Here is a 27958-nt window from a genome sequence, read left to right as displayed (position 1 = left end):
AAGACGGAGGTTGTACCTTTTCCACATGAAATACATTTTGGTTTTTCTGTTAAACTCAAAATTTGTTCAGGTCGTGACTAAGGTAAGCCTTCCAGCAATTAAAAAACTGCAGCAGCCTCAACTACCCAAGTTTGAGGTCAGTGTTAAGCTTCTTAAATTACACTATTGAACAAAACCCAGCAATGCTAATAATAACACCAAGGTTGTGGGTCTGACCCCCATTCAGTGAAGAGATGGACTTTATGATCGTTGTGGGTCCCTTCCAACTCAGAACATTCTGTCATTCTGTGTAACAATGCTCCAGCTCTGTACATGCTCTGCCTTCTCTCTGCCCAGACTCCCTGGTTTAGGCAGAGGCGTTACTTTACAGGGAACTCTTCATTGAAGGACTGGCCAATTGCTTTTTCAACAAGAGACAAAAGATGCAAAAAAAAAAAAAAAAAAGGTATTATAATCTCTAGGACTTTGAAACTTCATTTTCAAGTATTTCAAAGGCTGACAATAAATGTGTTAAAGCCTCGGAGTTATTTATCTGGATTGACTTCACAGAAACACCACCCAGATTTTCCTCCTTGTTTACAGGTCAAGTTTTTAGGACAGCTTCTTCAGGCAGTCAAGAAGGCAAAGTCTCCAAAGTGGTGCTGCTGCAGCCATCCTGAGCTGGTGCAGCCCCAAGAAGGCTCTGCAATGTTTTTATTGTTGCATAATTGAATGTTGTCAGAGCTGGCCCTGCCACCCAGCATTGCCACAGCCCAGGATTACACATCCCTGTGCAGGAGGCAAACACTCACTAATTGAATTCTCCAAGTCTGGACACTCTCGTATGAACCTGCAGTTGTAAAAATAGCATTGCAGAAAGAAGTTTCCTGACTGTCTTACACTGAGAAACTTTTCAATTTAACATTAAGCAGAATCCTCTCATAACTGGTGCTCAAAAACTCTTACACAAAAATAACAAACCCACATCCATGTGTACACAGATACTTTGGGAATTTCAATGCCACAGAAAAAAGCTTTTCAAAGGTGTTCCTGGCTTTTTCATTTCTGATTAAACTTCAAAACTTCAGCTGCTTGTTTTTTTTGGTTTTTTTTTTTTTTTTTTTTTTGCTTTACATTTTACAATTTCTCTGGGAATGCAAATTCCAAATTTTAGGCAGCTTTAAAAAAATCACCCATTTTAAAAGCAAAAAAAGAAAGAATGGACAGGCAGACACTGAACATTTTTCTCCTAGGAATTTGGTAAAGGAAAGTGTATTTGATATTCTCACAAAAGTCAAACAGAGCACAGCTAATTTCTTCCCTCTCCACATTAAAAAAGACCTGTCTTGATTCTCTTCACACTGGTCAAAGCTCAGGAAATTAATTTATCTGCAGAAACAACTCTTCTGGCAAAACTAATGGCAAGTGAGGACTCTCAGAAGAGATGTGTTGATTATGTAATCCCCATTCCTCTCCAGAAAGACTTTCATTATTCACTAAGTCCATACATTTATTTATTCACCTGTACACTACACTCAATATTTAGGACAAATCTGAGCATTTTAACATCCAGCCCTAACAGGTGCTGCATGAGGGAGAAGTGTTACAGCTGTACATGTGTTAACTCTAACCCTACAAACCCCTCATTTTGCAGAGGCAGAGTTAACTGGGAATTACACAAAACAGCTCCACTTCTTTAATACAGGAGGACTAGGGATCAAATCCACTGGGACTGTGCAGAGAGTTACCAGAGTCGTGCTGTCAGCTGCTTTGTGATTTTGTATGACTTAAGCAGCATGTGGCTGCAGCTGAACAGCAGGTACCTTGCAAGAGCTTGTTGTGGGCAACAGAATCCCCAAGTATTAACTGAAAATAGTAAAAGTCTTTAAATAAAACAAGGCACGCGTAGACAAACTGCAGACATAAAGCACTGGGGAGAATGAAGGACCTAACTGAGAGAACTGCTATTTCCAGAGCTCTGCAACCTCACATGAAGATGGGAACAGTTTTCATTCCAAGACTGGTTATAAACACAAGGAGGGGAAGTTTCAGTTGGCTGGAACAAAACTGGCCAACAAAGGGCTGGAGTTTTGGACCATGAGGAATGGAGGTCAAACGGTTTGTTATTTCAACAGGCTGGTAAGTGATGGAAGAGAAATCAGGGACACTATCACAGAATTCCAGAATGGTTTGGGCTGGGAGGGACCTGAAAGCTCATCCAGTCTCACACTGTGCCATGGCAGGGACACGTTCCACTGTCCCAGGCTGCTCCCAGCCCCAGTGTCCAGCCTGGACTTGGACACTGCCAGGGATCCAGGGGCAGCCCCAGCTGCTCTGGGCACCCTGTGCCAGGGCCTGCCCACCCTGCCAAGGAACAATTCCTTCTAAATATCCCATCTATCCCTGCCCTGTGGCAGTGGGAAGCCATTCTCCCTTGCTCTGTCTCTCCACGTTCTTGTAAGTAATATAAAAGTATAAAAATAAAGGTATTGTGCACCTTCTGCTCCCTGTTAGACTGAGGCAATCACTATTTCCATGGCTAACCACCTTTTGCTTGGGTTTACATCTCAGTACTTCCATATTTCTAGCTCTATCTTTGTGTTTAAAATGATAATTAAAGGATACAGCTTTGCACTTGCCTCTCACCCTGTCCAGAGCCGTCTCCAATTACCTCTCCAGCTCCCTGGTGCCATTCCAGGTACAGCTGTCCTGGTACTGCTCCACACTGGCAAGCTTCTTCCATGCCCTGAGGAAATGTTCTTGCCCAACAGAGAGCCACCCATGTGTTGTCAAGGTTTCACAGAGAAGGGAAGTTTTTCACACAGCTGGGCAATCCCAGAGTTTGTGCATCAGGACAAACCAGATGGGCTCCACCACTGCAGCAAGGGCAGCAGGGGACACCTTCTCTCATGCCAGTGGGAAAGGTTTTCAATCAGACAGAAAAAAGAGCTGTTAGAAGGGAACCAATACATCTATAGCAGAAACCATAGCCACAGCAGGAAATTGCAGCAAGATCTTTATTTCCAGCCTGGTGGATTATCCTCTCTACAGACCTGAGGGAAAGCAGGGCTGCCACAGGAACAGCAGTGTGCGGCGCGGGCACCGTGCCCCTTGTTGATGCAGCTGTGGCAGCAGATGTAACTGCTGGCACAGGAACTATTCCTCCCTCAGACAAACAAGCTAAAGTGTTAAAATGTTGTTATAATCACAAACCACGTTAGTTATACAAGTCTATCTAAGCTACCACGACAGCAATGCCACCACTGGTGTGTGATGGAGAGCTCAGCTTCAGCTGAAACCTTCAGAGCAAACCTTCAGCTGAGATGCTCCTTAGCAACACAAATACCTTTCCTTAAAATGAAAGTGTTTCTAGTAGTGATATCTGGACAGGACCCAAATAATTATCCTTATCCAAAAACATCTCTGTGTTTGTCAAAGTGGAAATGAAGACAGGCTGGGAGAGCTGGGGGTGTTCAGCTGGAAGAAGAGAAGGCTCTGGAGAGACCTCAGAGCCCCTTCCAGGGCATAAAGGGGCTCCAGGAGAGCTGGAGAGGGACTGGGGACAAGGGCTGGAGGGACAGGACACAGGGAATGGCTCCCACTGCCACAGGGCAGGGATGGATGGGATATTGGGAATCAGGAATTGTTCCCTGGCAGGGTGGGCAGGCCCTGGCACAGGGTGCCCAGAGCAGCCGTGGCTGCCCCTGGATCCCTGCAAGTGTCCAAGGCCAGGCTGGACACTGGGGCTTGGAGCAGCCTGGGACAGTGGGAGGTGTCTCTGCCATGGCAGGGGATTGAAATTGGATGAGCTATAAGGTCCCTCCCAGCCCAAACCTTTCTGGGATTTTATGAAATTGTTCTTCTCTCCCATCTCAGTTTGCTCAGCACTCAGAACATGCTGCCTTCTGATGTGACTAAAGGCTTCCAACTTGGTGCCTATTATTAGCTGCTTAAACCAGTTTTTGGTGATTCAGACAACTGTTCATGGCAGTGTAACTGTAATTGTCAGTACACTGTGCTCTTCACGAAGACGACAAAACAGTGTCAGTAATGAGCTCCACACAGATTTCAGGCACCTCCTTGATGACATGACATGACTAATAATCCAATATTGCTAATGACTAAGATGATGAAAATCCAGACATGCATCAAGGCTTTCAGTTAAATATCAAGAATTAAAACGTTTATGCCACATCTATAAAAAACTTTACCCAAAAAGCCACTTAAAAGTGCTGTTGGAATTAAGACTTACATATCTGGAAAATAAAAGGACTCTATTGCTTTTCAGCTATCTCTGAAGACATCATGTCAACACCACCTAAGCCCAACTGTTCTCACACTTCCTGACCTCTTTTACACACTTCAGTTTCCAAAAAGTTTCTGTTTCCAAAGGAAAAAGGAACTGAGCAAACACAGGGCAGTTTCTAGTGGAATAAAAAGCACATTAATATCTTCCAAACCCCAAACTCATTCAGCTCTAAATTCTACCCCCTCCACATGAGCCTTGGCTCAGATGTGCAGAGGAAGTCACAGCAAGGTGACTGTGCCTGTAGCTGAGGTGTGGCAGAAATGCCTCTCCTCCACGAGTAGCAGCAAACCAGGAGGATTTCCAAAGAGAAAAGTTGTCTCCAGACAGCCCAGTGGCTGCCCAGAGTTGTGAGGATTCAATCCCTTCATCCCTCCCATCAGTTTCACTGCGATGGCTTGCCCATGAGCACTTACAATGAAATCTGGACAGAAAGATTACCCTAAAGTCTCTTATTCCTCTTCCAACATAATTTTTAAACTCTACAGACCCTTTCATGCATTATTTGGTGTAGCATTAGAAGACTGGCCTCAAAAAATAACCTTACAAGAACAGAAGTTATCCTATTAAAAGGTCACTTGCCTTTACTTATGTATGATGTATTAAATTTGTATACCCAGTTTTGTTGAAAAATGTAGGAACATTTTTCTGCTGAGGCTTCCCTGGTTTTCTGATTATGAATGTAAGGAAAGCATGTTCTACGAGAAGAATTTAATTTATTTATGAATTAGTTGACTAATAAAATGAACTTACAAGGGAAGTGCATTGGCTGTTGAAGAGTGTCAGACTTTAGAGGGCACATTAGAGTTACACTGGTCATTTATTGGAGACATTAGTTTTAAATTGCTGCCAAGGCTATCTGTAGACGAATTACAGAAAACGTGCTTGTGCTTTGGAAGAGACATTTTGCTCATTTTGATCTCCATTTTAAATGGGAAATAACTCTGCCTCTTTTCTCCAGATCACAGTGCAAGGACATTTCCCTTGTAATACAAAATTATCTTAAAAATAAAAGCAATAAAAGACAAACCTGAGTTGGCAGATATTTTTCCCTCTGTAAATGAGAGTATTGGAAAAATAGGTGCTGAAGTACCCTGGTAATGACCCTAGTTTGGGAAATGCTGGGTTTTGAGATTTAATAAAATTCAGAAAAACACTCCAAGTCAATATCTGAGTTGGGTGCCAAGAGCTTGTCTTGCTCCCCAGGAACCTCAGCCCTGCCTGGCAGCACTGACTGACCCCTGAGCTGGCAGGCAGGAGGAGAGAGCATTGCAGGAATGAGCAAAGCCACCTCCAAAGAGGTTTGAAAAACTCAGTGGAGCCTCTGGAAATCAGGTGGCTGATAGACACAAAGGATAATCTTGTCAAAGCAGATTAACTTCTGGATCTGCTGGATTCTTCCAGTCCATGCTTTGTTTGCAACAAATGGCACCTGGCCATGCCCAGGTAAGTGACAATGAACAGGGGACAGCCAAGACCTTCACTGTGCCTCCAAAAACCAGTTTTAATTTTAAATCCAAGCTATGCTTTATCCACTTCACATTTTAAAAAGCCTTTCACATGTAAAAAACCTGCAGCTGCTAAGACTCTCCCAAGAACACACAGGCTGCAAGTCTGAGCAAATCAGGATAATTGCAAGAAAAATGTAGTAAGTGTGCAAGGCTTCAGGCTTTGGGAGAGGGGTATTTTTAGATTTTAGACTGAAGAATGACTCCAGGACATCGGGCTAGACAGTGGCGGCAACAGAAGGGGGAAATGTCAGAGCAAGAGGCTACGGAAAGCTTATGGAGCTGCAAGTGCCCAAATGTGATTCTTTCCAAGCAAATAAATTTGCTGTCTGCATCTGTTCATGGGTTTCACTGAAAATGAGAAAATCATCACTCCATATGCAAGATGCAACCCAGTGCATTAAAAAAAGGCACAGAACAGTCTTTTCAGATAAATTAAAGCGATTAGAAAAAAAAAAAATCAATGCTTATGAAAGACCATTGAGAGCTTTTGCATCCTTGGCCTTACCAATATTTCTCTTGGTAAGAAGAAAACGTAAAAAAACCAATTATGTTGAGAAAAATGTTTGACACAGGGGTAGTGGGTTCCAGAGGAAGAAGAGATCATTTGTTCTTTTTAAGGAGTTACAAATATATTACAAATATATTCTCCAAAATATACTTCAGCAACGCAAACTGGAGGGTTTTAACCCAGATACTCTCCTTATTTACCTTTTCTTTCTTAATCTCTTAACGTCTGAAAAACTTTTCCATTAAAACTACACAGAGTTACACTGTGTCACAGTGTAACAAGGGACAAATTGACAAGCTAAATTTTACTTTTCTAAAGCATTCAACAGCGTAGTAAAGGTTTCTGTTTAACACGTCTGGCTTTCTCCCTCCGCAGGAGCAGCCCAAGCATCCCCGGGGAGCAGCACAAAGGCAGCTCAGCACAAACACTGCTCAAAGCCTGGCAGGGACAAAGAGCCAGAGTGGAGCTCGGTGACATCACTGCCAATGGGCAGCACTGCAGGACAGCCCTGGCCCCCCGGGCAGGAACAGGCACTCCAAGGATGCCAGGGCTGAGCTGTCCTTCCTCAAGAGCAAAGTCAGGTTGGAGAGCCAAGGCTGCCTCACCCAATGGGAAAAAGCACTGGAATGGAGTCAGCAGTCCACAATCTGCAGATTGGAAAGACTTCCATAGTTTACAAGTGAATTTAACTTTTTGATAGGCTGGTTCCACAAATGCGGTTCTTTCTGTTATTCTTGTGTGTTACATTGAAATTGGCTTCTCAGTTCCTGAATTAAACCCCTTTAACCAAATCCAGCCAGAGTTAATGGTCTGTTAGCACAGAGCAATTTTGAAAGCTATCTTTGAAACGTATTATTCAACTGAGACAAGGCTCATTCTACTCTTTTACTGTTCCTCAGTTTTCAAAAGGCAGGAAAAAAGGGTTAGGATTTTACTACGTGGGAAACAAATTAGATGGGAGCCCTTTGGGATGCTTTTGGTATGGGTTCTCTACAAGACACAGACCCAGCAGGCAAATCAGCTTTTTGTGGTTATTGCACCTTTTGGTCAAATTTGGCTGCCTGGGCATTAGGAACCACAAAAGCAGACAGTGCTGTGCTGCCAAGAAGGGAACATTTCAAAAGGAAATTACCCAAATCATGTGCTTGCATCTCTTTATGGGTACTTGGAGGGCCCATAAACAGCTCTGCACTGCAGGAGCAAGAACTCCCTGTGCTCAGCCAGGACAGAACCAGCACTGCCACTCCTGTCTGGCCAACACCTGCCACCGTTTAGTGTGAAAAATGAAATAAAGTAAATCTGTCTCATTATATATCTCTCAGGGGCTATTTCACTGCCTCCTCCAACTCACAGACATAGGGGCATTAACCCAAGGTGCAAACCCTCCCAGCAATGCAGCGGGGATGTGCTGAGCTCCCCAGGGCAGAGCAGGATCTCCTGCACATTTCCTGTGCCCACTCAGCACCAAAGGGAAGGAAGGGAAGGAAGGACAATGCTCCCCTCTACATCCAAACCACAGGAGCCTGTCAGGGCAGGATACAGCTCCACCCAGCGCTGCAGCTGTCGGGCACATTTGCTGTCCTGAGTCACCCAGCAGCACATGTGAGGGCAGTTCTGAAAAACTCCCTGCACACTCATCTCCCCTGAAAGCAGTGGAAGCAACCACTGCCCATCTCACCAGGCAAAACATCTTCAGCTCTGCTCTTACACAATCTTTTGTTGTTTCTCCTGAGTTTCCTGCTGAAGAGCAGAATCATGAGGGAGCTGGAAAACACCCTTCTCCATTCTGGCAGAGGCACAAGACATTTCAAATGCAACCCACCCCAACCCATCCTCCTGCACAGTGAATCTGATATCTCATACGAGGCTGGTGATCTCCTGCCCCTCAGGACAAAGGGTCTGCAGGAGCACTATTCCCTTCTGTCCAAACTAAGTGTATATATTAATCCTTCTCCATTCAGGGAAGAGGTTTATAAACCATCTACATCGTGCTACACTACAACTACAGTTACATTTCAGACAGCAAAAGCAATAACCAAGCCTTCAAAAAGCTGTTGCAGCAGCATATCATTTTAGCAGAAGCTTTTGATGTCAGTCAAAAATATTGCTGAATGTCTACTTTCAGGGGAATAGTCCTTGGAAGACAAGAGAGTCTGGCTGTACAGAGGCTCTGGAAAACTGCTCTGCAACCTGGCCTTTGCACACCAGGTAGGGCCAGTGCCAGTGAGGATGGAGCTGTGGCTGCTCCAATGGGACGTGGCTTCCGAGGGGACAGGGAGAAAGGGCCCATCTGGCAAGGGATGGGGAGAAGCTCAGGGACAGAGCAGAACAATTTTTCCTTTTAATTATGCCAATAAATTCCACACATCCGCTGAGGAGGTAGCAGAACTCTGGCAGAAGAGGCACTGCTATTGTTACGTGATTCAACTTCTACTGTAAACAAGCCCTAAAAATAATTTTCTTCATAAATCAGGCTTGCAACATGAAGAAGGGAGGCTTTAGAGCAAACCCACTTCAAAGTGTTCCCAAGGCTGTATCCTGCTGCCAAGGCAGGGCACAGCAGCCCTGCCTTCCTTCCACATGCTGCTTTGCAGAACAATGTCAGTTACTTAAAATTTAGATTAGAATAACTTTGCAGCTCTAGGAGGACAGCATTGATGCTGAAACATGACAAGCCAAAAGAGAAAAATGGATGCCTTCAAGGAATTAAAAGACTGTCATTGCTTAGAGAGCAGCTCTAAAGAGCCGGACGAACTTCATGCACCCTGGACTATGGGCCAGCTGCAAAGTGCACTCAGAACCTGACCAAAAATACATTGCGCAAATCAGAAGCTACTTTTGCTGATGTCTGATCAGTGTTATTTTTGAACAATTTAAATGTGCCCAGCTGTATGAGTATTCCCCACAAGCCTTGGAGACACATGGACTCCGCTATCAAACAGAGACACCGAGAGAGCAGAACCACAAGAGGCAGCCTGGGACTGTTCCCAGGGAGCTGCTGAGGTTCAGCACAACCAGCCAGAGCCTCAAAGCATGGAAGAGCACAGGAGGAGTTTTTGACACTTATTCCTAGTGGCATGTTTCCCCAACAACACCTATAGCTGTTTGTTCCGTGCCATTCAGCATCAGCTGGCACAGAACTCTCATGCAACGGCGGCGGCGAGGGGCCCAGAGTCCCAAGGTGGATCCATGAACAGGGCAGGCTCTGCTGCTGCTCTCTGCAGACACCACCCATGGAAATTGTTCCCCTCAGCAGGGCACAAACGACCCTGAGAGCAACTTCCTGACAGGAGGAGCAGCCAGGTGAGGGTCGGCCTCTTCTCTCAGGTAATGAGTGAGAGGACAAGAGGGAACAGCCACAGCCTGGGCCAGGGCAGGCTCAGGGTGGATATCAGCAGGAATTTCTCCATGGAAAGGGTGCTCAGGCCTTGGCAGGAGCTGCCTAGGGAGGTTTGGAGTCCCCATCCCTGGAGGTGTCCAAGGGAGGGCTGGAGGTGGCACTTAGAGCTCTGTGCTGGGGACAAGGTGGGGATCAGCTTGGACTCGATGGGCTGGCAGGGATTTTCCAACTTCAGTGATCCTGGGATTCCAGTTAGGACATGTTGGTCCCATTTAATCTGATTTTCCCCCCAGAAAGAGCTCTGCTCTGCAGTTCCATCATCTGGAGAGCCTTTGGGTTTTCCTTACAGAGGAGCTGCAGGGATCAGTTGTGCTGTCACTCCAAGTGTTCTGTTTGCTCTTTACAAGCACACGGGCAGCTCTTCATTCTAAAAGCCTTCACACAAAAGGCCTGTTTATATTCAGTGGGATTTTACTGGAAAGAAAACCCCTCCAGGCTTCAAAGCAATGGGTCAAACTGTCCAGCAGGACAATCATGCCCTGGTCTCCCTTACTCCAACTGACCACCTCCAAGTAACAAAACCTTTATAATGTACTCACATTGTAATATCCACAACTACATGGGTTATTTAACAGCTCCTTTTGATAAGCTTACATTTTCAATTATTTAAATATTAAATTGTGTTTAAATTCATTCAAATAAAATTTTAAAAGGAAATTTATTACAGAATTTGCTTTGTGCTTCAGCAGAATTGAAAAACCTGTTTTGCCTAGTCTTGCCTTAATTTAACTAGCAACAATGAAATTTTAATTTGTACCATCTTACCTCAATCAATTTGTTGGCATGTTCACGGAAAACCTGGGCATATTCTTTAACTTCTTTTTCATTCCCATTCTTGGCAGCCTCAATCAATACTAAAAGAGGAACATTTGTTTCCAGAAAAGAGTCTGAAACATGGTCCATAACAGCTTTGCGGAGCTAAAATAAAAATAAAAGAATGAATTATTCTTCAGTAGTGTTCCACTGCTGTTTCCCTCTTACTGTATTGATACATACAGCTTAAACTACTTTTGTCATTGACCCTTTTTCCTTTGTGTGACCAAGGCTTTCCCTGCACTAAGTCTTGTCTACGCACTTTTTGCTTCAATTTAAATGAAATCTCCTTTAAAAATGGATTAGTTATAGAAGTGCAAGTCACCAGTTTGGCCACAAATATTGATTTAGCAGCTCATATTGGTTTTGTCTGAGTAAATTTGCTGCTTTCCCTCAGCTGATTAAACAACACACTGATTTAACTTTTTTATTTTTCTGCTAGAATAAAAACATTTTTCAACAAACCTGATCCATATTCTCACTTACTCAAAAATGGGAATATATTGCTTTAAAACCGAACAGACAAAAAGCTGATGCTACATAAATACAGTTCTCAAATAAAACAGGTTGAAATGAACACCACTAGGACTATAAAATATCACTGATTATCTTCAAAGTCTATCAAGTAAAAGTTGTTTTTTGGGGGGCTTTTTTGGGGTTTTTTAATCTCTCTTGCCATGAGAATGACTGAGACTCCAACATCTGTATCACACAGTGAACAGGGAATTACATTCCCACCCCATGCTTCCCACTGGAAGCTTCTGGCCTTTAATTCACTGAAGACAGGCCAGCAAACCCACTGCCACTAGGAACAAATCCCCAGCAGGCAGCACTGCACTCCTGTGTCTCAGCCAGCACCACCTCTGACCATTCCTCACCTGCCTGCGCAGGTCTCTGGTCTTCTTGGTCATTTTATCAATGGCAGAGTTCAGGGCATCACTTCTTTCCTTGCGGCCAGCCTGGAAAACAGCAGACAAAGAGGTAAACAGGTATTCAGGGTCTCAAAGTTAATACCAGTTGTTATTCATTTCAAGTATATGGTAAGCTTCTGTTTCTAGTTTTGAGGTTTGGGGAGTGAATCTGCACATGGGCAGTAAAGTCTCCACCTCCCCAGTAAGGCAGTCACTGCTCCCTGCATACCCCACCCCAGGGATCACACAACACTGCTCCTGAGCAGGCAGTCAAAAGCCCAGAATCAAAAGTCAAATCCTTCTACACCATTTGTTATGTAAGAAATTCAAAGTGAGTGAAATTTCAAGTGAGTCTCCAGGCCCACCCGTGGGGAGCTGCCAAGGTTTGATCCTGCACGTTTTGCCTGAGCCCTGTTGTTAGAGAGGCCAAAGGGCCAAGCAGCAGGGGCAGCTTCTCTTTCCATCAGACACTGGGTCAAAACTATCCTCATTTCTAACAAATTAAGAGTCAGATAAGACAGTGGTGGAGGTCTGCTTTTGCTGGGAGATTTTTCTCTTTAATATAGCTTATATTAGGGTTTCAAAACACACTTTATTCAACCACAATACAATTTCTGAAGTCCTAAGCCACAATCAATATAATTATCCAGTTGAGAAGAAAAACCATTTAGCAGTGCTGCAGTGAGTGTATGCCAGGTATCAATTCTCCAGGTGACAGGCTGGTGTGAAATATCTGGATGAACAGCCTTGAATCTAAAACATCAAGTCCACTCTACAGCAGAAATAAAAAATGGAGGGGAGGGAGCTAGGATGCTGTAATGTCATTATAGTGTAATGAATTATTGAAGATTTGTCACCACCATGATCAAGTTATTTGATTCTCATCACAAAAGGTAACTGAAAAGTGACTGGAGCTAAATCCAGGAGCTTGTTGTGACACTGCCAAACCTGCAGCAGCCCCAGCACTGGCCCCCTCTTTGCTCTACTTTCAAAAATCAAAGCTGAAGGCTCTAAATAAAGTGAAGATTAATTCACTGATTTACCCAACACTTTGCTGCTGCCCTGCTCAGGGGATATGACGGACAAGACACCCTGAGCAATGGCTCTGCCCCTGGCATGCTGGTGGCAGCAGGCAGGGCTGGCACCTGCAGGGGACAGGGGGACAGTGACCCCAGAAGCTGCCACCAGGCACTGGCCCAGCCACAAGCTGCTCCAAGACACCAACCTGCAGTGGACAGCTGGTCCACCCCTGTTTACCCACGGCAACGTGATCATTTTACTGAACCCACAGCACCCCCCCCACACACTGGGGTTTTTTCCCAGGAATATGTTTGGATCTAAGATATATGCTCATCTATTATGCAGAAAGCCAAACATTCAGCTGTTCCAAGAAGTGCCATTTTACTTCTCCCCGGGTGCTCCCACATTACCATTTTAACAAGAAGCAGGAGCAGGGATTTGAGGCGATACCACCCATCAATTCCACTTTGCTGTCCCTGGCTTCACAGCCCACCGCCTCGGTGCACAGCACCAGATGCCTTTTGGATGAGAGGAAAACCAGGAGATGGCCTCCACTAATGGACCACTATGCAAAACACCCCAACAAAGCACATTAAAGCCTGAGCAGCACTGATTTCTCACTGCTGATCCATTCCTATGAAACTACACTATGTCCTAGCACAGAAAGAGCTGTAGAATCCAACCCCACTAGATTTTAGGAAGGCAGCTCCAGTTTATTTCCACCTTGCTGCTATGCCTAAGTTTTAGTACAGAAGCTTGTCAAGAGCATGACCAGAATTTACTTCAGAAGGCTGCAGGATAAAGCACCCTGCTAATTTAGCTCTGGTGATTTAGCACACAGAGTCACTAATGGGGATCCTTTGTTAGGGCTGAGTGGGGGCAGAGCAGGACAGACCCAGGACACCTCAGTGGATACACACACCCTGCTGCCACTGACATCTTAAACCATCACAGTCAATTCCAACCATGTTCCTGGAGACAATAATGTCGAGTTTTGCCCAGCTGAAGTTTCCTGACCTTTTTTCCCCCTGCATAATAAACACTGTGGTGCCAAATAAACCCCATTAGGACCTGGTAGAACACATGAAGACCTGCACAGCCCATGGCAGCAGAAACCCTCGTGGGCACAGAAACATGCTGAGGATCAGCCCTGACCACAGCACTGTCACTTTGTCCAGGCTGCCACACAAGTCGGGAATTTTACCCATTGGCTCCCCCCTACAGTTCAGAAGTCCTGTTTGAGCTGAGCTTCCTCTCTCAACTAATAAATTGTGTTTTAAAGGCTCCAAGTGCCAGTTTAGCTCTTCTGGGTGATTTGTTCCACTAACCAATTAGTCTGACCATTAAAAACTGGTCCTCATGTCTAGTGTGAACCTTCACTGAGGAGCCAGCTAATGACCTGGCAGCACAAGGTAGCCCAGCCAGCAGCTCCTGCTATCCATGGGATTAGGAGGACTCACAAGAGCGAAGCCCAAATATTCAGATTTCTAATAGGATTTTTAGATATTCAGCACAAAACTCTGCTGAGGGAATCACAAACCCTGCAGCCAGCAAGCAGCTAATAGATTCAGTAGATTTAATAGGGTCATGATGACCATGTCAATCATTGTGCAGTATGATATCCCAACTCTGACCAGTATAATGGATAATAAATTTAGCCATGGTGCAAATTTACTTTAATTTAAATCAGATCTTTATCAAAGAGGATAGAATTGATGTTAAAATTTGCTCGTTACCCCCCCCCCCATCTCTGCTCTTCCCCCACCATTGCTGCTGCCCTTGCAGAGCCCCACAAACATTCCCTGTCACATCCCTGCGGTCCCAGCTCACACCACCATCCCCAGAGAGGACTCTTTTAATGCTCAAAGCAAAGAAGGGGGATTTGTACACAGGGTAGGGAGCAGAATCACCATTTCTGTCACAAAGCCTTCCTGCTGTAGGTGTGCCATCTGAATTCAGACAAGCAAAAGACACACCCAAGCTTTTCCTATAGCTATGAAGGTTAAAATCTAATTTATAGAGGTACAGGAGCTTGGTGGTGGTGGTGCATTCCACCAGGATCAAGAGACCATGTCCTGTAACCAGCTACTCAAAGATATGTTTTTGTAGCTAAATATCACAAACATCTGCTGTTAATCTTAAAGGTTCATCATCAGTTTGGGTTAAGCTGAGCCCACAGAGATATTGAGGGAGACAGTACCTCCTGCTCAGGACCACCTCACACCATCCCTGCAGAACCCACCATCCCCCCTCCCCAAATCAGCACCCAGATGAAAGCCAGAACACCACTGCTGAGAGCCACCACTGTCCCACCTCCACCCGCCCCACAACAACCAAAAAGGATGGTTGGCAGAGAGGTTTCTGCTTCAGGTGTCTGGGAATTGACTCCTGGGCTGTCAGTACAACAGGCAGCATCCTGGTTAATGACAGGGGCTGAGTAAATTGCAAGTGAGTGCTTGGCACACCTTCCGGAGAGCAGGCAGTGTGTCCCTGTGTGTCATGGTGTGTTACTGTGCCACCTCTGAGCTCTGCAGCCAGGGGACACCGGACATCAGTGCTTGGGTGCATTTTGTCCCACGCTTGGTTTTGCCCTGCCACCCAGCCTAATTCCGTGACTACAGGATAACCATGCACAGCCCTCCATCACTGTGACAGCAGGGTTGCCAACCAATTCCAGCTAGAACAGGATCCAGGGCCAGGCAGTGTGAGTGCTGAGGTGTGACCCACACCAATTCCAGCAGTGTTTTCGCATCCAAGTGCAGGAAGCAGGACTGTGCCCTGGTTTGCTGCAAGAAGGAGTCTCCCACAGCCAGCCACAGCTCAGCCCAGCAAATGGGCTGCATGGCATCATCTGGGCTTCAGCAAGAACCTGAGTGACAATAAAGCTGCCTGCACTGTCCCCCTGCCCAGCTGGCCATGCCACAGCACTGCCACCCTCACATCCCTCCGCGCCGACAGGCTGCACCACGGAGAGGGGAAGGGTGGCTCCTGCACTCACCCTGGTACAAGGAGGAACTACAACCGGTGCCAGGTGCAGAGAGCCAGACAGGGAGGTGACAGCCACCACGCTATGCCACCACACGTGCCCTTTGTTCCCATGAAGACAAGGACACCCAACCTTCAGTGCCCATCCCTCCCACTGCCCTGCCCCAAAGGACTCTGTAGCTGGCCTGAAGCCCTGGGCACATCTCTGCTGCTGAGTCACCTTCAACATGCCTCTGTCCCGTGTGTCCTCTCCTAGGGCTCAGCGCTTCCACGGCAGCAAATCCAAGTGACAGAGTGCACATGGTGACACTCCAGCCACACGCCCCTGCTCACCTCCTGCCTCACAGCCCTGTGACACAGCACAAACACAACCTTCTGGCCAAAAAGCAGCAAATCCTCCCATGGTCCCCGAGGTGCTAACACCCAGCAACAATTCCCATGGCCACTCCTGCAGGCGGAAGGGTGAGCTGGCAGTGCCACACACGGGCTGCAGTCTCACCTGCAGCTCCAGGGCTTGCACCCTCCCGGCACCCAGCACAGCAAAGTCATGCAGCCCCCACATCTCCATCCAGTAAAATTAGCTTGTATGTTGTTCTTAATACACTAGGAAGGCTTCCACAAGATGTCAGCCTAACTAAATGACAACGCTCGCCTCAGGGTGCAATTCTATCTTCCCAGCGCAAGGGTTTAGCAGGAAAACCAGTTGTGCTGCTGCTCCAGGAGCAAGGTAGGTGAGAAGCTCTCAAAACCCTTGGTCCTAGTAAGCTTATTCCTGCCAATTTCTCTGTCCACACTGCATATGAGGGTTCAGGCTGTCATAAAGTTCCTGCTGTGGCAGAAGTGCCCAGGTGGCATCAGACATGGTTTTTCATGCAGGGCAATGAGTATTCAGGCTCAGAAGAAATGCATTTGCACGAGTTTTCTGGGGGTTTATTCCCAGTCTGTTGCACCTTGACAGCCAAGGCAGCTCCCAAGGAACAATATAAATGTTACTGCAGTGTTTCAGACTTCGGAGACTGAGATGCACACTTGAGGTAATAACTCTTATTTCACAGCAAGCGCACATAAAAACATGTTTTGCTAAGAAAAGAGCCCATAAAGTTCGCGTTAGCAGTTTCCTAAACAGGAAACTCGCTGGCAAGGTGCTAAATAGCCCTTGTTTGGTTAAGGGCCAAAGAATGGAGAGCTTCAGAAAAGGAGCAACTCACCATGTTTGAACATTAACTCTTAACTCTGTGCCAAATTACACAATCTTAACGTGGGAGGAACCTACCAGGAGATATTGATGCAAAAAAGCAAAATGTTTCCAACGATACCTAATTTCAGTCTCCTAGTAAGAGGGAAAGACCTGACAGTTGACCTCAAATTATACCCTTTGGAATGCTGCTGTTAAATGTTATGGTAACATATTGAAATGTTAATAGAATTAAAACCAACACCTCAAATCAGGGTGCTGCACAAAGCTGCTCCAAGAACCCTCTGCAGGTGCTGCAGAGCCGACGTTCCGCTGGACAGGTGGAGCTGAGCCTGAGCTCTTCGTACCCTGATCATTAAACAAGAAGAATCTCTTTAAATAGGTTTATGTAATTTCTTTGCATGGATTTCTTTCACACTGGAGCAAATGTGAAAACGTTTACTATGGCAGAGTAATTTAAGAAATTTATCTAACATTTCCTAATTTGCTTAATCATTAAAGAATGTTGCTTTCCTGATGAGTTCAGGGTAGAGTTTATTTGTTTTGCTTTAGCTTTTTTCAGTTTTTTGAGATTTTGTTCTTGTGCATTCAACATTCTCCATCCTTTTACTTTCCACTCAGTGCTCCCCTTGAGTCTGCCCATCCCAGAAAGGAAGCACCAGAGGCAGTGTCACCATTACACCACAGGACAGCCAAGGGAGAAGCAGGCAGAGAACAGCAGGTCTTGGTTTAAGCAAGGACTTCCAAAGAACCAAAGCAAGAACCAAAACTTAATAACAAAGGTAAACAGCCATTTTATTTCAAACCCTTCTTTTGACACAATTCATCTTACTCCATCATCATTCTCCATCATCGTTTTTCTCAGCTCATTCCAGATCTTGGAGGTTAGAGGTGATACCTCGCTGCTACACAGCAAACATTTTCAAGTGCCTCCTCTACATTATTGCTCTGTATCTCAAGAAGAAAATTTTAAAAAAGCTTATCCAAGTTGCCTGGAGCAGGAAACCATCATCCCCCTGCTGCACCCACATCAAGCTATGACCAAAGCAGTGGCTCCAAAGGCTTTACCTGCACATGCATCCTAAAATCATATAAAAATGTAAATCAAACCTGGTCATTTACCTTTCAGTACCAGCTGTCCCAGAGAAGAGGTTGCTTTGAATAATGGGGCAATGAACCTTTAAAGCAAGCAAACAGCCCTAAGAGAGCCCACTCTCCTCCTCCTGGCTATGTGTGCATGCCCCAGCCAGAGCCCAACGGGGCTGGAGAGCACACACAGCTCTGCAGGGGCACAGCTCTGCAGCGCTAAACCCACAGGATAACTGTTACAGACCCACCCTGCAGCCAGGGGCTCCTGGAGGTGTGTCCCCCCTCTCTGAGGAGACACACAGCAGCAGGACATTGTGGGTGACCGCAAGGAAGCCCTCGCACCCCTCTGAGCCCAGACTGGAAATGCAAATCTCACCATTTCTGCCATGCACTCCAGTGTCCAGGAAAAAGCAAGTATAAAAGGCACTGTTTGGGAGGAGAAAACAGATTTGCTAGTTTCATAACCACACACTGTCAAGCTGGATTCCAATTAAATTTTTCCTGTGCCCTAACGCAAGCTTTGCTTTTTCCAGAAATTTCTCCTGGCTTGAAGCGCCTGCCCCTGTGCCCTGCTCCAGGGCTGCAGTTCCTGACACTCCTGCTCCAGCTCCAGCACTGCTCTCTGCACTTCTGCAGGGACCACAGTCGCACACAGCTGTCACACAGAGCTCTGAGCTGCCCAATCCCTCTCACCTCCATGAAAGCCGGTGCTGACCAGCATCCTCTATCCAAACTCTGAGCATTTTGCATCTAAAAGTTCTTTTCATGTAGGGAGATTTAGCAGAAAAGTGGGAGCAGGCAGCACTCAGGCACTTCCATCCACAGCTCTGCACTGCTTTTAACCCCAGCTGAGCAGAGCCGGCGCAGATGTTGGGGGAGCAGGGTGCTGCGAGTCCCTCCTGCTCCTTCTGTCATGGGGATGAAGGACTCCTGCCGCTGGATTTTTCCCCCTCTATCAGTGGTCTTTAACATGATCACAGCATGCAGCACAATGCTTTAAAACAGCAAAGCTTCTGGAAAACCCAAACAAAAGGAACGTCACCAGGTGACGTCAGCCTATATAGAGCTCTGTGTGGTCGCAGCGCATAAGCAAATCCATTCTTGTACCGCTTCCCTGAAAAGCTTTTCAGTAAATGCACTCATGCTACTACAGGAGCTTCTCTCAGCAATAAGCCACCCATCTGCCATCAACAAGTTAGGACTAAAGGAAGCCACAGCTGCGGAAAAGGAAAACGTGAGCTTCAATTAACCAGCTGAGCAGCCACAGAGGACGAAAACTTGTATTAAGATTTAAAAATTGCAGACCTGTCAGAGGAGATCAAGGCAGCAATTTCAAAAGGAATATTCCAAGAGAGCATCGTGGATTTTGCACTAATATCAAAGGACACTAAACCCAGTCAATTATTCAAGGCTGTCTTACATTAGAGCCTTTCACAGACTCACGGCGTTGAGTCTCAAACTACGACTGAATGCACCCTCCAATGTACTCAAAAGAATGGGTAAGTTCCTGCGTTTCTCTGTTCCTTGTATAATGAATGACAGCTCTGCTTTAAAGGAGCAGTTAAGATGCTAAAGCTGATTGCTCTGCACTGAACCTTATGAAAAAAATGTTTTCTGATAGCACCACTGTAACCCTCTGTAATTGAGATAAAGCCTCCTCCTAAGTGTAATGTCCAAGTATTCGGTTTGTCGTATTAAGTTGTTTCTTGCATTTAGAATTAGCTTGTTGGAAATGCATGGCAATGTTATCTGCAGTGAAATCTTCCACCGTGATATTCCAAGTGTACTGATAAGGCTATCCTATCTTGTTGTTTTCCTAAATTATATTCTGCAGGCTTACATTTCAAGTGGCCATTAGGGGCTCGTATGCTGGCAGCACTATATGCAATGAGTATGGTTTTAAAAATGCTGCCTGCCTTGGGCATGGCTTGTCCACCAAAATGTCGCTGTGAGAAGCTGCTCTTTTACTGTGACTCTCAGGGGTTTCACTCAGTGCCAAACACCACTGAAAAGGGCTCGCTAGGTTTGTCACTGAGGCACAATTATATTTCTGAACTTGAAAGGGATCAATTTGCAAGCTTCAGTCAACTTACTTGGCTTCACTTAGATCATAATCAAATTGCAACAGTCAGAGAAGATTCTTTTCAAGGACTGTATAAACTTAAGGAATTAGTCTTAAGTTCCAACAAAATCTTTCATTTGCCAAACACAACTTTTAGCCAGCTGCTTAACCTGCAGAATTTGGACCTCTCTTTTAATCAGTTATCCTCTCTGCACCCCGAGCTCTTCTACGGCCTTCGCAAGCTACAGACCTTGCACTTGCGATCCAACTCCCTGCGGACCATCCCAGTCCGCCTGTTCTGGGACTGTCGTAGCCTGGAATTCCTGGATTTGAGCACAAACCGCTTGCGAAGTTTGGCTCGCAATGGATTTGCGGGATTAATCAAGCTGAGGGAGCTTCACCTAGAGCACAACCAGCTGACAAAGATTAATTTTGCTCACTTCCTCCGGCTGAGCAGCCTGCACACGCTCTTCTTGCAGTGGAACAAAATTAGCAACTTGACATGTGGGATGGAGTGGACCTGGGGCACCTTAACAAAGCTCGATTTGACTGGAAACGAAATCAAAGCCATTGACCTCACTGTCTTTGAAACTATGCCTAACCTTAAAACCCTCCTCATGGATAACAACAAGCTCACCACTCTGGATTCCAAGATCCTGAGCTCGCTGACATCCCTCACCACCGTGGGCCTCTCCGGCAATCTGTGGGAATGCAGCCCAAAGATCTGCTCCTTGGCCACATGGTTGAGTGGCTTCCAAGGTCGGTGGGAGCACGCCATCCTCTGTCACAGTCCCGACCACACCCAGGGAGAGGATATTCTAGACGCAGTGTATGGCTTTCAGCTTTGCTGGAATTTATCGACTGTGGTTACCCCTGTGGCTACGACGTCGTACACAGCTCCAACTACCGAGTACACGAAAAGAATAAGCTCTTCTCATTTCCATGTGGGAGACAAAGAGATTCCAACTACAGCAGGCATGGTCGTTACCACTGAAGAACAGTTCCCTGAGCCAAACAATGCCATCTTCACTCAGAGGGTAATTACAGGAACAATGGCTTTATTGTTTTCTTTCTTTTTTATCATTTTTATAGTGTTCATCTCCAGGAAGTGCTGCCCTCCCACACTAAGAAGAATTAGGCAGTGCTCAATGATTCAAAACCACAGGCAGCTCCGATCCCAAACGCGGCTGCATATGGCCAATATGTCAGACCAAGGACCCTATAACGAGTATGAACCCACCCACGAAGGACCCTTCATCATCATCAATGGCTACGGACAGTGCAAGTGCCAGCAGCTGCCCTATAAAGAATGTGAAGTATAATACCTACAGCCCATCACAAAGTAAATCAGATAAGTAACCTACTTTAAAATTGTAGGGACCTACATCAGATTCTAATTTTTACAAATGTTGACATAAAGCCTAATTTTCCAAGCTACTTAATGGAAACATTGTTTATGGAGTGGTGCAGTATTTTTAAGTTTTTTAAAAAATAAATCCATAATATTTTCAGTGTTAAAGAAGCAATGATTACATTCAACTTGCACTCCTAATGTTTAAAAGTCTAAAAGAGATGCTCACCTCAAACTATGTAAAATGTTTCATGTTATGTAATTATATGACTGTGTGTAAACATTTATACCCGAGTCTCCATATTCTACTTTTTCTACTGCAAACAGTCTTAGGGGAAGGAGACTGGATATCTGTGCAGGGATCTGTGGGGGACGTGCGCTCTGTTTGCTCCACTGCAGCTGGAGGATCCCAAACACTGCAGCTGGCTCCAGGCACTTTAAGGGCAGCCCAGGAGGAAGATCTTCCTCCTCTGAGCATTTCACTCCAGTAAGGGAAGGGAGGGAAAACAAAAGGAAAAAAAAAAAAAAAAAAAAAGGAAAAAAAAAAGAGCAACAAAGGTCCAGGTGGGAATTTCAGTGCAGTAGGGTGAATTTATCTGAAATAGTTTTGTTCTGTGCATGTTCATGGCTCAGCTTGCTGAAAGGGACAGCAGGCACAGAAATGAGCAGTTCACACAGACACACACACATGGGCACACAGACCTGGGCAGAATGGGCGCACACACACACACACACACACACAAGAGCAGGATGGGCAGGACAGGCGCACACAAACAGCCCTGGGCAGGACGGGCACACACAGATGGGCACTTGGCCCCAGGCAGGATGGGCACACACACACAGCCCTGGGCAGGATGGACACACACCCCTCCAGGAGCAGGGCAGCCCTCCGTGTGTCCCCACACTGGCACTGCAGCTTCTTTAGAGAGGCTCAGCACGCTGGCATCGATCGGAAATATTAAGTACATTCAGTCCTCAGCTCCCTGGCTTCACTTGATGATGCTTTTCATGAATTCAGGCTAATTACTTAATGATGATGAACAAACAGCATTTCAGCACCTTTTCATGTGTAAATACCCTTAATGCAAGGTTCCCTTAATTAAAAGCAAATACCAACAGCAAGGTTAAGGAGAAAAGAGAAGGAAGAAAGGAAGGAAGGAAGAAGCCTCTCTTTGTCCCCCTGCTGTCCCCCCAGCTGAGGCTTCCTCTGGCTGGAAGCTATTTTCATGAACTAACTCCACTGGTTTCTCTGGAGACAGAATTAGCCCCTGTAATATAAGCTCTCACTTGTCCTCCTCTTCCAAAATTCAAGATTAAAAAAGACCCCTTCTGATAAGTTAGGAGAATATGATTAGTTTATAGAATAGCTCACTGAAAAATGTTTTGTTTCTTACTCAATATGGGACAGAATCCAAACTAATAAAGACTTTTTAAAAAATCATATATAAATATATATACACATACACCTCATTCTAAGGGGTAATTTGGTTTCTTTAGCCAGAAGTACCATATTGCTATTTATACTCTATTATGGAATTATATGTAAATATTTGCAGATCTATGCAGTGATGGTGGTACTCAGATGCCACAAGGGTGGGAGGGTGGGGGGGTCTGCAAAGGATTACATTATTTTTAAGTCAACTGCTCAAATATTGTAAACATTCTAACCAAAGCTAAAAGATTCAGAGGGATGGAGAATTATTTTATATATATATACATGTATGTATAACTAAAAAATGTGTTGTGTCCAATGCTGCAGTGTTAAACAATTACCAGCACACCCTGATGAAGAAACGAAATTCCTCACAGTGTTGCCATACTTTGACCAAATCCATAATCCCAGTATGCTAATTGTGATGTACTAAACTATCCTGCAAACTTTTTAAACAGAAAAACCACTGCACAAAATCTGTTTGCTATTTCACTCTGCTTTCTCTCTGTATTACCATTTAGTGAGGTATTTAGGGTCAATTATACAACAGTTTAATGTTTTCTTGTGAGATGAATTCGTCCAAGGCAACTATAGCAAGATAAGTAACTTCTCGTAAGATTTGCTGGGTTTAAAGATATTAATTTGCATCATTTTATTTTACATACAGTGCCCTTAATATAAAACCAATATTTTGTTTACTTTCCTTGACTCTGTACTTCAATGGAAGAGATGATCCAGTGAAGCCTAATGGATTTCCACAGAGATATCTCTGAACTCTTGTTACTGTTAATACTAAGATGAGTCCATTTACACCTGTTCTGAGAAATTAATTACTGCTTTTAACTGACTACAAAAAATCCTGTGGGGTAGGTGGACAAAGAGCAGATATTCTGCATGAATAAATCCCACATGAGGCAGGAGGCCAGAGCTAAACTGAGAAATACAAACCCATATTGGTCCTCAGGGGTATTTAGCTACTGTAGGAAGATTTGCTTTGCTCCTTCCCATAACTAAGTGCTCACAGCTCTCCTGAGGCCCAGGATGCTGCTCTAGGAGCAGGTGAGTGAGCACTGAGTGGGCATCACTGTCCCTCACCCTGCACTGGCTGGCAAAGGCCAGCTCTAGGAGCCTGGGGAAGAGGCACTTGGGGATGACTTCCACCTACAGCTGCAGGGTACCAGCAGAAAGTCATCACTGAGCTTGTTAATTATTCTGGCAACCAAATAATCTGGCTGTGCTGCCATCCCCAGTCAGATGTCACCACTGAACTCTGAGAGCCTCAACTGTGTCTGCAGGAAGCAATCCCAGAAACCCTAGCTGTCATACAGTTCAAGGGGTACCACCTCAGTCTTCCACACGGGAACAAGAAGTGACTGCTTGATGAGGAGCTGAGGTTCCTCCAGAGAAGGTGCTTTCCCAACAGCCCGGCTTCTGTCCCACTCCATCTTTATGAGCTTTTAAAGATGGAGTGAGAAGAACAAAGACAGATCCTCCAGCAATGCTGCATTTAACCCTCTTCTCCATCCCTGCTACTCACAGTGATTTTCCAAGCATTAAAGCACTGTTCCAGTGCCTGTCCAAGCACACCCACCCAGGCACCCAAGTTTCCACTGGTCCTGAAGTGCTTGGCCTGCAGGCAGCAGAGCAGGAGGGCAGCAGGCACAGCCCAGCACTGCTCCCGTTCCCTCTCTGTACTCCACAGCCAGTCTCCCAAAGGCTGTGCTTTACATCTGCTATTTCCAAAACCATTTGTTGCCAGGTTCCAGACATAAGCAAAGCAATTCAGCAAACATTACATTTAGGGTAACAGGTATCATAAAACTCGCAGAATGTCAAACAGCAGCAGTGAAGTCAACTTGAATTCCCTGCGGAGGGACAGCGAGCACCAGGCAGAGCCATCGCTCCACACAAGGACATAGCCAGAGGCTGTTAATATTTTTTTATTTTAAAGTTACTGTCTTCCATTTGCAATTGCTTGTGACTCTTCCAGGCAAGGAGGGGATTGGAATAATTGTGCTACTCAACAGTCCCTGATTTATTTTGTTGATGGAACAAGAACCACGATAATTTGGTTTAAATTAATCGTAATTCAGTACGAGCACTGGCTGATGACAGGAGCTTGTTAACCTGCCCTCCCCAAACACCATCTCTGCTGCACAGCCTCAGTTTGTCCAGATCCTACACTGCTTACAGGTGCTTCAACACCTCCAGGCACAACCTCAGAGGTCTTTGGGTCTTTTAGAAACAGAATTTCTTGTACTGCTCTTAAGGTCCTCATCCCACCCAAAGATCACCTCCATCCTTGCTGATATCCAGGCAGCTTCCCCTGCTCCTCACCCTCGTGTCAGTGAAATGGAAACCCAGCAGCACAAGTTCAGGTTTTGACTCATTCTCCTGGAACAGGCTGAATTAATGCTCCCAGTTAGTCTCTCTGCATTAGATCAGTGTTTAAATGCACACAAGTAAAAATGACTCGATGAAGGGTGAAATGGGTGAGTGTTCAGTCTCCAGCTGAAGTATTCCTCTGCACTGAGCTCCCGTTCCCTATCAGATGGAAACATAATGAATGCTGCTTCATTGGTGTTTGGTTTTGTTTGTTTCTCCCCCAAGCAGAAATGATCCGATTTTTCAGTGATCAGCCACTTGCAAATCTGAGCTTCTGTCCCATTACCCCCAAGACAGGGGCCTATTGCTACCTTGTAAAATCAGAAACATCATGTGGCTTTAAACCAGAAATCTGCACTACACGCTTATTTTTAATGTGTCTAGGATAATTTCTGTACTACTTTAATGGAAATAAAGTTGATTTAATTTTTTGATCTGTGTAGCTATCAAAATCCATCTGTTCAGACCTATGAAACTTACCCAGGAGCTGAATTTCATCTTTCTTATGAAGTTTTCCATAAAAATTAAACAAGTTCAGAGGGGGATACAGTATTTCTCCTCCCCCCCAAAAAGGAACAAGCAAGGAAACAACTGAAACCAAAGGCAGCAGCTCTTCCCTCCCCACACCTTCCTCCACTGCAAATGTCCCAAATGCTAAAATTGGTACTGGGCTTTGCTTTTTAAGGCACCACCTTAGCAGGATGCCTAGAGATAATTTCAGAATCAGCTGGAAATTCAGCATTTCACATCTTGTGTAAAAATCTGCCTTGTGAGAGGCATCTAGGGAAAGGTACCAGAAGCTTTGAGGGGTATAGTCAGCCCTCAGATGGGATGAAACAGCATTGTACACCCCTGTGTAAGCACCAAGAAGCTATGCTTGCCATCTCCCAACCACTCCTTTGTAAAGAGCCAAACAAAATCCACCCCATTTTTCTTTTTACTAATGAAAACACTAGTAAGTGAACTATTCTACCAGCTTAGCAACCCAAGATTACAGAGAGTCCTAGATGCAGTGTGTTTAAATTATGTTTCAAGAGCCAACTTCTGGTGGGAGAGGGTGTGGGTAATGGAGTAAAACAAGTGCAGTGTACAGAAGCATTTTGTTATTAAAATTGTGTATACTGTAAACCTGAATTTGCCTCTTTCTTCCTCCCTTTTCAAGCAGAGGTGCCAAAAGCACACTCTCTCATGGTATGTTAAAAGCAGTCTGCATCCACAGTCCCAAGCAGAAGAGTCAGGTTTGGGCCATTTGTTAGAGTCACAGCAAATCCAGTCCCTCCTCTTGTACCACAGTGATTAAAAGACAACCTTCTGCTGTACCACAGTGAGCAGGGCTGCAGGGGCTCTTCCCAAACCAGGTGTCTCCTGACTAACAAAAACTGAATGAAAACCAAACCAAAGCCAAACTCCCAGCCCTTGAATAGCTGCATCAGGATCAGCACAGGCCTGGCCCAGCCTGGCTCTGCCCCTGGGTGTTTCCTGGGTCCCCAGGTACACCTCTAGGGTCACCTGTGGGTCACTGTGCCAGCCAGGAGCTGGCATTTCCAACGGGAACACCCTGCCAGCAGTGTAGCAAGGACAAACAGCTTGTAAGGCTCAGAGGTGTCACACAGTGAGACATCCCATCAGTTCTGAGTCACAGCCCTCCAGGAAGGGTCGCAAAACCACTCCTGGCAAAGGAAGTGTTCTTTACGTGAGCTAGCACAGCAACACAGCATTCAGAGCCACCATGCCTCAATATCACGGGAAGGATTTCTGGGTTTGAGAAGTGACAAGCTCACAGACACAGCCCAAAAGCCATGATAGAGAACTGAACAAAAGAACGAGTTTCAGGATGTTCCAAGATGATTACATGCACTGAACCACCAGCTAAAATCATTTCAGTAACTAAGCCGTAGCTGCACTTACTTTTTTATCAAAAGGTTTGGCTGGAACAAGTTCTCAAGGGTTTTAAATGTCAGTTGGCAAACTGCCTCTCAAATCCTTCTAATACTTCGAAGCAGCACATGATATATCTATTTTCTTAAACTCTCAGAGACTAATTTTACAAGCAAAAGCATCTCTCAGCTACAAACCCATTTGTTCTCACAAGCAAAGGTAACAAACCTCAGAGAAAAAACAGTCTTCTGAATATATTATCCAAAACTTTAAAATCCAATTAGGAACAAGGAAATGTCAACATCACTAGCAACTTACTTTTAAATGTAGGCTCTGTTAAGACAACTGCAAAAAAAAATTGAGATTCAAGAATTTGACTGGAGAGGATTGCACAAATGAACTGAAAACTGCAGCACTGAGAAACCCTGGTTCCCTCCTGCACTGAATGTCCAGGCTACGGGACAGGATTCAGTGAGAGTGTTCACCCACCACAAAACCCTGCTGCCAGTACTTTCTGTAATCTGTTCTTAAGGAAAAGCTTTACAAAATCATTATTACCTAATCAACAATTTCATTACAATGAAGATTTTAGGAAATGTTATTATAATGAGGTAAAGCTCTATTTGCCCTATTTGACATAGGATTCACATGCTCTGGGTCTTATTTTGGAAGAAATTCTTTTACAGTGAGGGTGGTGAAGCCCTGGGACAGGTTACCCAGAGAGGTGGGGGATGCCCCTTCCCTGTTGGATAGGGCTGTGGGTGACCTGATCTACTTGAAGCTGTTCCTGCTCATTGCAGGGGGCTGGACTAGGGTGATTTTAATGGTCCTTTCCCACCCAAACCATTCTGTGATTCTTTACAACAAAAAAATGACAAGTGTCTCATTAGCACAATCCTGTATTTGTTTCTGTTATGCACAACTCCAGAGGTCTGGCTGCCAAAGGCACTGAGCAAACTCTTCTGGGCTGACAAAGTAACCAAACCCTGATTTCAGCTCTTCAGCTGGTTTTAATCCACACACACAAAAATCATTTAAGCATAAAAACCAGGAGCAAGAAGCTGAACCATGACCAGAGGGGAACATCCCTTGAGTTAAACCCAATTTCTTCTCCCCAGTATGTAACACAAACA

General features: G+C 45.2%; 2 protein-coding genes across 2 annotated transcripts in view; one reads left to right on the top strand and one right to left on the bottom strand.

Moving 5' to 3' along the window:
• The window catches only part of CTNNA1 (catenin alpha 1), a 116581-nt gene that overhangs the window by 36794 nt on the left and 51829 nt on the right, over positions 1–27958 (bottom strand). Inside the window, exons 8-9 of the mRNA XM_030229137.2 lie at positions 11396–11476; positions 10470–10622 (exon numbers count right to left, since the gene is read on the bottom strand). Of these exons, the coding sequence (XP_030084997.1) occupies positions 10470–10622; positions 11396–11476 (234 nt within the window). The remainder of the gene's footprint in view (positions 1–10469; positions 10623–11395; positions 11477–27958) is intronic.
• Positions 18832–21615, top strand: LRRTM2 (leucine rich repeat transmembrane neuronal 2). Its single transcript, XM_009098930.4, has 2 exons — positions 18832–19216; positions 19980–21615. Exons 1-2 carry the CDS (start codon positions 19187–19189, stop codon positions 21099–21101), a joined length of 1152 nt encoding a protein of 383 aa, XP_009097178.1. The 5' UTR covers positions 18832–19186; the 3' UTR covers positions 21102–21615.

The sequence above is a fragment of the Serinus canaria genome, chromosome 13, assembly GCF_022539315.1.
Source record: "Serinus canaria isolate serCan28SL12 chromosome 13, serCan2020, whole genome shotgun sequence".
Classification (NCBI taxonomy): domain Eukaryota; kingdom Metazoa; phylum Chordata; class Aves; order Passeriformes; family Fringillidae; genus Serinus; species Serinus canaria.
This window is presented reverse-complemented; position numbering and strand designations above follow the sequence as displayed.

What these genes read in the sequence shown, in the direction of transcription:
- LRRTM2 (XM_009098930.4), top strand. Translation starts at nt 19,187, where the DNA reads ATGCACCCTCCAATGTACTCAAAAGAATGG. An exon ending in CAATGTACTCAAAAGAATGG is followed by an intron (nt 19,217 to 19,979) that starts GTAAGTTCCTGC and finishes TCTTTTAATCAG; the next exon opens with TTATCCTCTCTGCACCCCGA.